The 11,793-nt window shown below is 40.7% G+C and overlaps 1 protein-coding gene across 1 annotated transcript; it reads left to right on the forward strand.

The window, feature by feature from the left end:
- The first annotated feature begins 334 nt into the window (after positions 1-334).
- Positions 335-11,589, forward strand: ARL6IP5 (ADP ribosylation factor like GTPase 6 interacting protein 5). Its single transcript, XM_063291560.1, has 3 exons — positions 335-625; positions 8,963-9,180; positions 10,555-11,589. The coding sequence occupies exons 1-3, from the start codon at positions 450-452 to the stop codon at positions 10,725-10,727; spliced, it is 567 nt and encodes a 188-aa protein (XP_063147630.1). The 5' UTR covers positions 335-449; the 3' UTR covers positions 10,728-11,589.
- Positions 11,590-11,793: the final 204 nt, after the last annotated feature.

An 11,793-nucleotide genomic window follows, 5' to 3' on the forward strand; every position in this document is an offset into this window, starting at 1 on the left:
GACCTTAAATAAATTTCCTCTATATGTCCATGCTTGTAGAGTCATAATTCAGTCTTCTTGAGCTGAATGTGCTTTATTCAAGTAGATATGGGATCACATTCTGAAACACTAAAGCCAACTGAATTATTCAGCATTTCAGTACAATCTTCAATCGGAGGTATTTAACACAATGTTTTAAAGGAGATAATAAATATTGAAAGTCGCTTTACAAAAAGAAACAGAATCTGCTTAGGTATCTTCAAAAAGAAAATCGGAAAGGAAGGGGGAGGAGTTTTTAAAAAGTGCCCTTCCACCAACGGAGCTTTTTTTTTTGCTAATTTTGCAGGCAACCATAAATGCAAGGCGGATGATCTCGCCAGCCCGTCGCTCTTAAGCCGGTTCTGCTGACGTCTCGTCGCCGCTTCTGGCGCTGCTGCTCCCGCCGCAGAAATCCGGATGGGCGAGTCATTATGGACGTACAAGTCGCGCCGCTGAGATCGTGGGACGATTTCATTCCGGGCCACGACCGCTTCGCAGTGCCGGATTTCAAAGATATCTCCAAATGGAACAACCGGGTGGTCAGCAACCTGCTCTATTATCAGACCAACTACCTCGTGGTGGCTGCCACGGTGTTTTCCATCGTGGGGTAAGCGCGTCGGCCGGCGTGTGAGCGCGCGCCCCGGAGGACGAGCGGCGTTGCCCCCGGGCATAGCTTTGTCACCTAAGGCTGGCAGGGGTGGCGGCGACGTTTAAGCTGCTGAAACCTCCCCCACCCCCCCCACCCCACTGCAGAACGGTGGCCATGGGGAGAAAGGAGGGCACCGCAGTCTCTTGCAGTGGGATTGCGTTTAGGTTGTCATCCGGCCATTCAAGGAAGCCCCGAGGAGTAATGAGGCTTCCTGTTAAGGAGAGCTGTCCAAGAATGCCTTGAAGCATCTTCCACCCTGTTGCTCCTCAGATCCGTTGCAATGACAACTCCCAGAATAGGCCTCCCTTTCCCGTTTTAAGATGGAGGAGGTGTAATTACGTGCGGCCGTTTCTCAGCCTGTGTCATAAAGTCAGCGAGGCTTAGTTCTAAAGCACTGGATGGGATTATTGTCTTAACTAGATAGAGCTGGGTACATTTGAGGATCTTGGATACAATCTTAGTGTAACTATTTAGATACAGGTTAGGCAGCACAGTTTCTTTTTCTAGAAAGCTATTTCTGCCTGTTTACTCCGTGGAATGCAGTTCCAGAAAAGTAGATTTAAAACTCCATTTAAGAGCTGGCACCTGAGGTTTTGGAGGCCTTCTAAAGTGTGGTTTGAGGTGGGGCAGGCAAACACCAGGCTTCTCTTTGGAGGCCACTGATGTCATATGATGAGACTAATATTCCAGCCATCAGTGGGCTTTAAAGGGATTTCAAAGGTACCCTTTGTTAATTTAAAATAGGTGTCTCTTTTTTCACACAACTGTGTTTTTAAAAACATTTTCTTTCTGCAATGCTTGTAGGAGCAATAGAAAGGAAATCAGCACTGTGCTTCTTTGTGTATACAGTATGTTCGATACTTAGTAGCCTTATTGATTAGTTCTACTTGAAAAAGTACAGTATGCATTTCTAATTAAATAATTTAGCATTTCAGAAATCTCAGTTAATAGCCATGGTGCCCTAAACTTTTGAAAAACATCTAATCCTTAAACATGAACACAATTTTATCTGAATATGGAAAGATTTCTGGTACAGATTTGGTGCTGCCAGTGGATAAATTAAACACAAGCAGATAACACGTAGCAGTATAACCAATGAAGTTTGTCAGGAAATATTTTTGCCTTCAGTGGACCATGCATTATTTCAAATTATTGCTTAAAACTGTTAATTGTATATTAATATACAAAATATATACTATATGATATGTTATATACTATAATGCAGCCTTTCTCAACCTTTTGACCCTGGAGGAACCCTTGAAATATCTTTAAGCCTCAGGGAACCCCTGTACATTCGGGCTCAGATATAGGCCAGAAGTTACAAAATTATTATATATTCATTTCATGGGTAATCCTGTATATACAGGCATTAACAGGGTTCTTAAACTTAAAATGAAGAATTGAAACTTACCTCTTTAATGTGAAGTTGCCCAAATTTGAAATAAATTTTTAAATAAATCATAATCTTCCAGGGAACCCCTAATGACCTCTCATGCAACCCTAGGGTTCCATGGAACCCTGGTTGAGAAACCCTGCTATAATGTATACCATTACACACACACAGAGAATAGTATATAAGTAAAAGACATGTCAACAGTAAAATGTTGTTATACATATTGCAGTAGGTCATGACTTTGAATCCAAACTCTTTTCTCAAACCTTAAATAATATTGTAAGAGCAGCACTTCTCATAGGATGTCCAATATTTTCTTCATGCTCTACACTATTCTTTGGCCAGTCGGATTTGTCTGAAACCCCTTCATTCATTTGGATAGAGGAAAATGGGTGCATGCCAGAAAATGGGAATACATTATTTTTAGTCTGAGGCAAGCAGGTGGTTGCATTAATCTTTGTGTAACGTGTATGAAGGCTAATGTTACCACTCACGCACGTTCTTTCTGTCTCCTGTGTCACTTTACGTTTTCTTCTCTAGAACTGAATTGGTGCTTGCTGCAGCCAGATGTATGCAATCCATAGTGCTGCTTTATAATGCCCCCATCTCAATGTTTGTTTGTTTCTTTCTTTGAAACAATTATATCCCATGTATCCTCCCTCAAAGTTTTTGACAGCTCACAACAACAAAGAGGCCCTTTGAATATTTCAACAGATGGCCAAGTGGCTGCGTGAGAAGGCAGTTCTTCAAGTGTCACGGTTCTAAACCACGGATGACTTTGGAAGTCACCACCAGAGCCATCTGCAAGCTGGTGCAGCTGTTTTAGTAAGGGCAACCCTAATGGCATTTGTACTCTGGAATACCCTGCACGCTAAAATTGTGAGGCACTTATTGTAACATCTTTTATGTGTCTATTAAAGACCCTTCCCTTCACCCAGATCTTTACTGAACGAGTGTTGCTTTCATGATTCCTGTTTTATTTTTGTTTTTCTCCTCCCCATTCCCCACTTTTAATTAATTTTATTTCATTTTTAATTTATTATTTATATTATCGTACTTTTAATTACACTGTTGTAAACCACTTTGAGATTTGCAATAATAGGATGTGGTATGCAAATGTATTTAATAATAATCAAAGATGACTGTGACAAAATCTATATTAGTTAACATATGGCTTCTCAAAGTGGGGTGCAACCCACTGAAGAGTTACAATTTGGGGGGGGGGGTGAAGTGAAAAGTGGTTGGGCAGAGAGAGCAGAGCCCCAACTTCTAGGGAAAGCAGGAGCCTGCATCTTGTGGGGCCCATGGCAAGTACAATGCAGCCTGGTTGCTGTTCACCCTAAAGATTTTATTCAGAATAGGAAATGAACATGGAGGCTGGGATTACCTGACATGCTAAACCCAAAGCAAACTATCTGTGGGTGGGATTGGAGTGTTATATGGATGCAGCCTAGGTCAGTGTTTCAGCACCTCCAGTCAGTGTTTTAGGGGGAGGAGAGGTTAGACCTTTGGGCACCACTGTGTCTGGTGTCCCAGGGCCTGGCCCTCTTCTCCATCCTACTTCAATTGCTGCACTAGTTGCTAATATGTTTCCAGACCCAATTCAAGCTGGTTGTTATCTGTAAAGTCCTATAAAGCTTGGAACCTTACTACTTTCAGGGCAGTCTTCTCCAAATAGATCTGACTGCCTGCACATACTGATCTGGAGAGGATGCTATGGGTACCTACCTGTAGAGAGATCAGAGGGGTGGGAACCCAGAAAATGATGTTCACAGTGGCAGTCCCCTCTGAGCTTAGTCTGCCTCCCACCTTTTATCCTTTAGGAAGCATTTGAAGACTTTCCTCTTCTGCAGGGCTTCTGGGGAGTGGTTTTGGAGTTTAAAGGTCACGCAGTCATATTCATATCAACCCTAATCCTTCTAGCAGCTATTGATATTTATATTATTATTGGGGTTTGCACAATTAAAACACTGGGCTGTATCTATCCATCACTTATTTTCTAAATATAAATATGGGGCCTATCTGGGACCCAAAGGCATTCTGGTCTATAAAGATGATACTAGAATTTAAGTTTGCAGCTTGGCACCTGCCCTATGGGTGAGCAGGAAGCCAGTGGGCTCCAGGGGAGGAATCTGCATTGCCTTCTTGTGGTTCACATAACCACATTCTTCTTGCTGCTGTATGTAGGTTGGAGTGTGAAAATAAAATTTATTGAAGAATCTTTTCTGTTTCCAGTACTGCAGATGTTAGAAAATAATCTAGTAGCAGCTAGTTAATTGGCTTGATGACTCAGAGGAACCCCTAGAATGTCTGTTGCTGATTTTTTTGGTGCTACCTGATCACTTTTTGATGCAGTGTTTTCCACCCAGGAACACCTTTCTTCTTTTATTTCTGAGCAGGAGCATAGGGCATCTATTTAGGTGATTATTTATACTGGGTGCTTCACCTTTCCTGGCTATTCCTGCCATCACTCTATAACCTATTGCTCAGTAGGAAGAATTAATGTGCTTCTCAAGTCTCTGTTTTGCACATTGTCTGAATAACACAACCTCAGATTACCACAGTACTACCAAGTTACTACATATCTACAAGGAAACTTGTACTGGCTGATACATTCAGTAAATCTCTCTAACAAGAACTATATTTAGAGGGAATCATATGACTAACCTTACTTCTGATATCATCTATGGTATGTAATGACTCTAGCTTGGAGGACTTCAGAAGTTATCAGACATGATGGATTACTTGTCTTACCTTCAGTAAAATGGTATCAACACTGAATGTCTGCTGTTACAGAACTATTCTGTAGTGGGTTAACATTCTTTAAAAACAACAATGCACATAGACTTAATGATGCAACTGTTGCTCTTCACAAGACCAGATAATTGTAGGGAAGCATACAGGGATAGGTTTGATAGCTGCCATTCTGCTTCTCTTCACAGTTTCAGAATGGACCAGCAATTTAGGGTTGATTTTAACACCAGCTAGTAGCCAGAGGGACACGGTGGCGCTGCAGGTTAAGCCGCTGAGCTGCTGAGCTTGCCGATCGGAAGGTCAGCGGTTCGAATCCACGTGACGGGGTGAGCTCCCGTTGCTAGTCCCAGCTCCTGCCAACCTAGCAGTTCAAAAACATGCCAATGTGAGTAGATGAATAGGTACCGCTTCGGCGGGCAGGTAACGGCGTCCGTTTAGTCATGCCGGCCACATGATCACGGAAGTGTCTATGCACAAACGCCGGCTCTTCTGCTTTGAAACGAAGATGAGCACCATCCCCTAGAGTCAGACACGACTGGACTTAAAAGTCAAGGGAAACCTTTACCTTTACCTAGTAGCCAGAAGACAAAATGAAAACTCCTTATCTCACAACACATGGACAGACTCAACCATGGTTTCAGCTGGGAAACTGTGAGCATCCTAGACCAAACTAAATCCAAAAACACTGGGGAATTCCTGGAAGCTTGGCACTCAGGATAACAGCCATATTGATATCAGCCATCAATAGACACATAGAGATAAACCACATTTACACACCATTCAAAAGAGACAATAAAAAAAGCTAAGAAGGAAACAAAAAGACCAGAACAGCAGCCTATACCCCAGCAGCCTACACGCAGATAAGCAGAGATTAACACCAGACAAACAAGCAGAAAAGAATACCTTAATCAAGGAGCTACCAAGGAGAGAAACAATCAAGCAGAGCACAATACCCTAATCAAGGAACTACCAAGGAGAAAACCATACCAGCACTGGCAGGGCAAGCTGCTGTATATAAACAGGAAGCAAACCCCTCACTTACCAGCACTGTTACCTGGTCAGGTAATGAAACATCTGCAAGCAAACAACAAAGCTCAGAGAGTACCAAGGATTCCATAATAGTACTTTGGATTCCTTTAGTCTTATTGTGATGATTGGGAATTATGGGAATTAAAGCCGACATACGTCTCATCTAGGGTTGTGCTGGTTTGGGATAGTGAGAGATGGGTGTTGTTGTCTGGCACATCTACAGGGATCTGATTGGGAAAAATTGATCTGAATACTATTTTTAGAGATTTTAAACTATCTCTATAGGATCTTTGAACATTGGAGTTGTTTGCACGATAGCATAACATATAAATTGTACGTATTAAGGTTGTGGAGATTTCGGACTGTGTTCAGAAAGTTCTGTGACTTTTTTCTGGATTGGAGAAGAGAGGGCAGTCAGACAGTCTTGAAACAAGTTGCAGCTGTTTTAAAAAGTTGCAGTGAGGTGCTGTGTTTGCACTCCTGCATGCTCCAAACTACCTTTTTAGAACACAATCTGGAAGACTGCATAGCCATAATAGATATGGAAATAAAATAACGACGAAATAAATTTCAGTATGGATGGTTCTGAGACCAACTCCTGGAACTCTTACTTTGAACCAATTTAAAAACAAAGTTCCATATGGTTACAGATAAATCTAGAGACATTTATGAAGATAAAGATCCTGAGTGGCTAATCTTGGGACATGTTAATCCAGTGTTTCTCAACCTTGGCAACTTTAAGATGTGTGGACTTCATCTTCCAGCATGCTGTCTGGGGAATTCTGGAGTTGAAGTCCACACATCTTAAAGTTGTCAGGGTTGAGAACATTGTGTTAATTTCTTACTACTGTATTAAGAGGGCAATCATTGTTAACAATTTTTTAAAAACCTTAATTATTTTATTTTACTCAGATGGCACCACTAATTGTAATGTTGGAATCAATAACAAATCCAATATGAGAGATCTAAATATCAGTTCCTATTTCCATTCACTGTATATGAAAAACTAGAACTTTGAATGTTGGTTCATTGCAAGGAAACACATTGCAACCCAGTATACTTTTCCTAAGCTGTTTCTGCCAAATCTAGTAGGGTTGCTGTCTGTCTGCTATTGTTACAATTACTGTTTTAAATGTGTGTGTTTGTGTGTTGCTGAATCTTTCTAGGCAGGAAATCTTCCTGCTCATATCAGCCCAAGAGGGAATGTATTACTTTAAATAAGGCAATCAGAGAGAAGTTAACTGTTCCGTTTTTCCAGGCAGAATTTCCAGAAAGTTTTAATCTAAATATAGCCATGGCTGACCAGAAGTGACTCAGACATTGCAGAGAGCCTGTTTTTAGTATGACACTCTGGAGTTCTTATGAGCAACAAGAGCAGGTGGTCAACAACTGTTGTGAAGGAAAGGTGGTTCTCACTTGCTAATTCCAGCTGTATCTTTGGCATCCAATAATTTGACAATGAATCTAAAACCGACAGAAGCCTATTGGATGTTTAGAACAGTGAATGCTAGTGGACATATCATAGCCAGGCAGCGTTCCAGAATTGGCTTTGAATAGGGCAGCAAGAATGGTTCATTCACAGACTAGGCAGTTTAGAGCAGGGCACTCTTTTTTGCCCAGGTTTCAGCTGGCATCCCAAATATACTTCACAGCAGAACATTGATATGGGCGTTTCACCATGAGCAGAGTCTAGGGTCCAGTGGTGCAATTTTCCCTGTTGTCTTGCAAAGTGCTTTTTATAAGAGTTGCATTCGGCTTAATGCCATTCTTTGACTGATCAAAGATTGATCAGTGATGTTTTTTTCCCAAACTTTTCAAATAATTTAGTCGCTACCAATGGTCGAACTACAGTTGCCTTTGATGCAGATAAGGAAGATGAAATTTGTGGATCTAGTGCAGTCTTCCCCAACCAAATGTCTGCCATGTTGGCTGGGGATGATAGGACATGTAGTCTAACATTTCTGGAGGATGATTTAGGGAAATGGAATAATTATTTGAACTATATTTGATGTATTTAAAGGAGCAGACATATAATTAAGACAACAGTTCAAGTGACTTGGTGTATATATTTTTGACTTAATCATTCACTAACTGTACTTTCTGCCAGGCATTGGGAGTTTAAGTTGTTACTTGCTGGGCCATTTCAGCTGTTTGGGATACAAATAACTTTAAAACCATTGTATTTATTTGAATTCTAATGAAGTGTTATCTTCCGCTGTTTAATTTAATTTTAATTATTTTTCAAACTTGCATGCCACCTGACTCCCAGTGACTCTGGGCAGCTCACAACAATCAAAGCAAGGAAATAGTACAATAAAACCAATTTAAAAAGAAGAAGGAGAAGAAGAAGGAGAAGAGATAAAAGACAGCAAGAATGGTAGACCGGATGGGAACACAGCAAGGGGTCTCACTCTTCCTTGCCAAAGGCCTGGGTGAAGACCCGGATCTTCATGGTCCTTCTAAGCAACAGAGTGGGGACTACCTGGATCTCGGGGGGAGCCTCATTCCAGAGGGCAGGCGCTGCTGCAGAGAAGGCGTGCTTCCAGGGTCTCAATCGATGGCATTGTTTAATCGAAGGAACTCAGAGCGCTCCAATCCTGCAAGATTGAATTGGCCAGGCAGATACTATGGGAGACAAGCTGTTTATATAATCTTGTGAAGGGGCAGGATGTAAGCTGTGTAATAAATAAATAAATAACTCAGAAGTCAATGTGACAGCTTTAGTCAAAGGAAAAAAAATATTTAGAACAGTTTCCAAATAAAGGTGTGATGAGCCAGATGTTACTCAGTGTCAGGATCAGGATCATCTCTTGCCATCTGAGAGCTCTGCATCCGGAGCTGCAGTTGACTCATCCAGGGCTTACGCTGTCGTATGAATACAGCATGCCCATTAAAAAGAGAAAAAAAAGGCAAGTGAATTGCTGAGATGCTGTTCAGTTTGTTCCATTGGAAGTCCTTATTGTATTGTGTTCATCAGACCCAGTGAGCCTAAACAAGTTGCAGGCAGCCACAAGGCTCAGAGGGAGGGGCTCAAGCCAGGAGGCTCAGTGGTTCTACTTGGGTGCAGAGAGGCTTGGCTTGTCCTGTTGTGCCATTATCCCTTGTCTGTATCTTTGCAGATTTCTGAATCCACTGAAAATGCTGTTTGGCATGGTTGTAGTGATCCTGGTCTTCACAGTATTCGTGTGGGCATCCCACAACAAAGACTTCATTCGCAAGTTTAAGAAGCACTACCCTGCTGCATTTGTCATAACAATTATGGTGTTGAGCTACTTCCTGATATCCATTTTCGGAGGAGTCATGGTGTTTCTGTTTGGAATCACGTTTCCCTTGTTCTGTGAGTTTTTCTTACGTAGCCATAGCCAAGCATAAAGCTGAATGTCGGTTCATTCTGAAGCTGCTTCCATTTCTTTTCGTAAAGCATTCGGTTGAAGAAACATACCTCATTAACTACAGGTATACAGAGAAATCTGTAGATACTTTTACCAGTCACATTTGGGTGCAGGGAGTTTATTTTCAGTCCAGATTGCAGGCGAAGAGTTTTCACTGTGAAGCCTGCTGCCACATTTAGCAGTATTTTATTTTGCCACCCAGCCTTTCTTGGATAGATAGGTGGCTGTATGAATTGGATTAATAAATGCATAAATATTTGGTTGGCTGTCCATTTAGCTGAGCCAAAATTCCATTATTTGGGCTGCTGGTTAGGCTAGATGACAGAGCTCCATCACTAGCACAAAAAGTTAATAATCTCTGCATTCATAGCAAGGATCTGAGAAATATTAATGTTATGTTGTGTGTATGCATGCACAAAAAGATTTTGGTGTTAAGTGGATTTTATTTTTCTCAGTAGATAGAGTATTTCATGTCATCTCCAAAAGTGTGGCTAATAGAGGAGTCTTAGGAAGGATGTACTTATAATTCATAATTTCAACTTGAACAAGCAGCTATTAGTTCTGCTGTGTTACTGTTAACCCAGGATGAGGACTTTCCCACAAGCATATAATTATTCCTTATGAGTAGATAGACTGACATGGTTGACGCATCATGTTTAGTTATGATACTGAAACCATTAATATTCACTAAACCACAATTGGCTTGGTTCACGCAATGCAATAAGTAATAAACTTTAGTTTACAGGTTTCAGTGGCTGGATTCATATAACATGTTAAGCCCAAACTAAGCAAAGCATATTAGGACTTAGTGTATTATATGACAGTGGTGGAATTCAATAAAGATATTGACTAGGTTCACATATCATGCTGAAAATGTGGTTTTGTTTTTTTGGCTTGATATATGAATTCATCCTTATGGCTTATAAACCATGGTTTATACAGTAGCTTAAATTAGCTGGCGCTATAGAGCCCTCCCCACTGAACTGGATCTCATCGCTACTTGGATTTTATACTTATTTTATTTCTATTTCTATTTGGCTGTTTGTACTGTATTTTATATGTTTTATGGTTTTAATTGTTAATTTTATTGTAAACCGCCCAGAGTCCCCCTTTTGGGGGAGATGGGCAGTGATAAAAACCCGAAAAAATAAATAAATAAATCGTGGCTTACTTGACAAATTATGATTTTAAAAAATCTTGCTCTAGCACAGTATGGCCAGAGAGAAGTTTTGTTGGCCTCCACTGTAGCAATTTCAGCCATTTTCACTGGCTGTCTGGCGAAGACTACTTGTAGTTTACTGTTACTTTCCTTTCCCTAGTGATGTTTCTTCATGCGTCCTTGAGGCTGCGAAATATAAAGAACAAGATGGAGAACAAGATGGAAAGCATTGGCTTAAAGAAGACTCCCATGGGCATTATCCTGGATCTTCTTGAACAACAGGAAGAAACCATCTCCAAAGTAGCTGATTACCTGGCTAAAGTGAAGGATTAAATCTGCAGCCTGCTTGGGGAATTTGTTCATTTTGTCCAGCATCATTTCTCAGTCTGTGGGTGGAAGTTGATGCAGACTGAAAAAGTGAAGTATGGCAAAATAAAACACCCCGACTCTTCTGGTGTCCTCTGCACAGGGTGGTAGTAACTCATTTATAACCTGTTAAAGTGTCTGAGATACAAATGCATTGGGTAATTCATAGCGCTCGCTAGTGTGGAAACGTAGATTTAACTTCTTTCAAACTCTTTTATCTATATGCTAGCGTTCGCCAACTGCATATTTTGTGGCAGTGCACTAAATGCACAGTATGCTTTTTATCTTCAAGCAACATAACTGGTATGATACTGCACATATCCAAACTACCATTCTTGAGTGCGAAAACAAATCCATTTAGTGTACCTCCTGATGCACCTTTTGAGTGGGATGTGGTTTCCCTATGGAGAAATAGAGACCTGCAATTAGAAGTATGATGTGTCTATTTTGTTGTGAGAAATTTGAATCTTCCTCCTATTTATCAGCTGAAATCCTTTTTTTCCTGCATGAGTTGCAAGCTTGCACAGTTAACAACTAGCCAACATTCCTTCTTTCTGTATGCATATGAAGAATTGTGCTGTCAGGGACAGAGTTTATTACAAGAGGAACATGATTTTCTGTGCATGCCCACATATATGTATTACACATGCTTTAGTAATAATACTTAGTAATTGTCAGGCTTCAGAACTGCCATTCATAATTCATAGAATTATGAATCTTATTGAGTGTATGACTGGAAAACCAAATCTCAAAATTTGTTAATATCTCATAATGACACCTGATCTAAATTTTATGCAAGAAAAATAAATAATATTTGAAGTACCACAAACTCCTGCCTTTCCTCTTCTGTTCCACTTACATGCAAAGACTTATTTATGCTGCAAACAGCAGTAGAAGAGAAGCTCATCCAATTCTCTGTCTTTTTGTAGGACTGCTATTAACTAACGTTAGCCCTGTAACTCCCCCATCCCTGGCTCTTCCTTCTGGAACTGAGAAGTGTAACGTTTTACTACATCTAGACTGTAAAATTATG

Source organism: Candoia aspera, chromosome 2, assembly GCF_035149785.1.
Source record: "Candoia aspera isolate rCanAsp1 chromosome 2, rCanAsp1.hap2, whole genome shotgun sequence".
NCBI classification, from domain to species: domain Eukaryota; kingdom Metazoa; phylum Chordata; class Lepidosauria; order Squamata; family Boidae; genus Candoia; species Candoia aspera.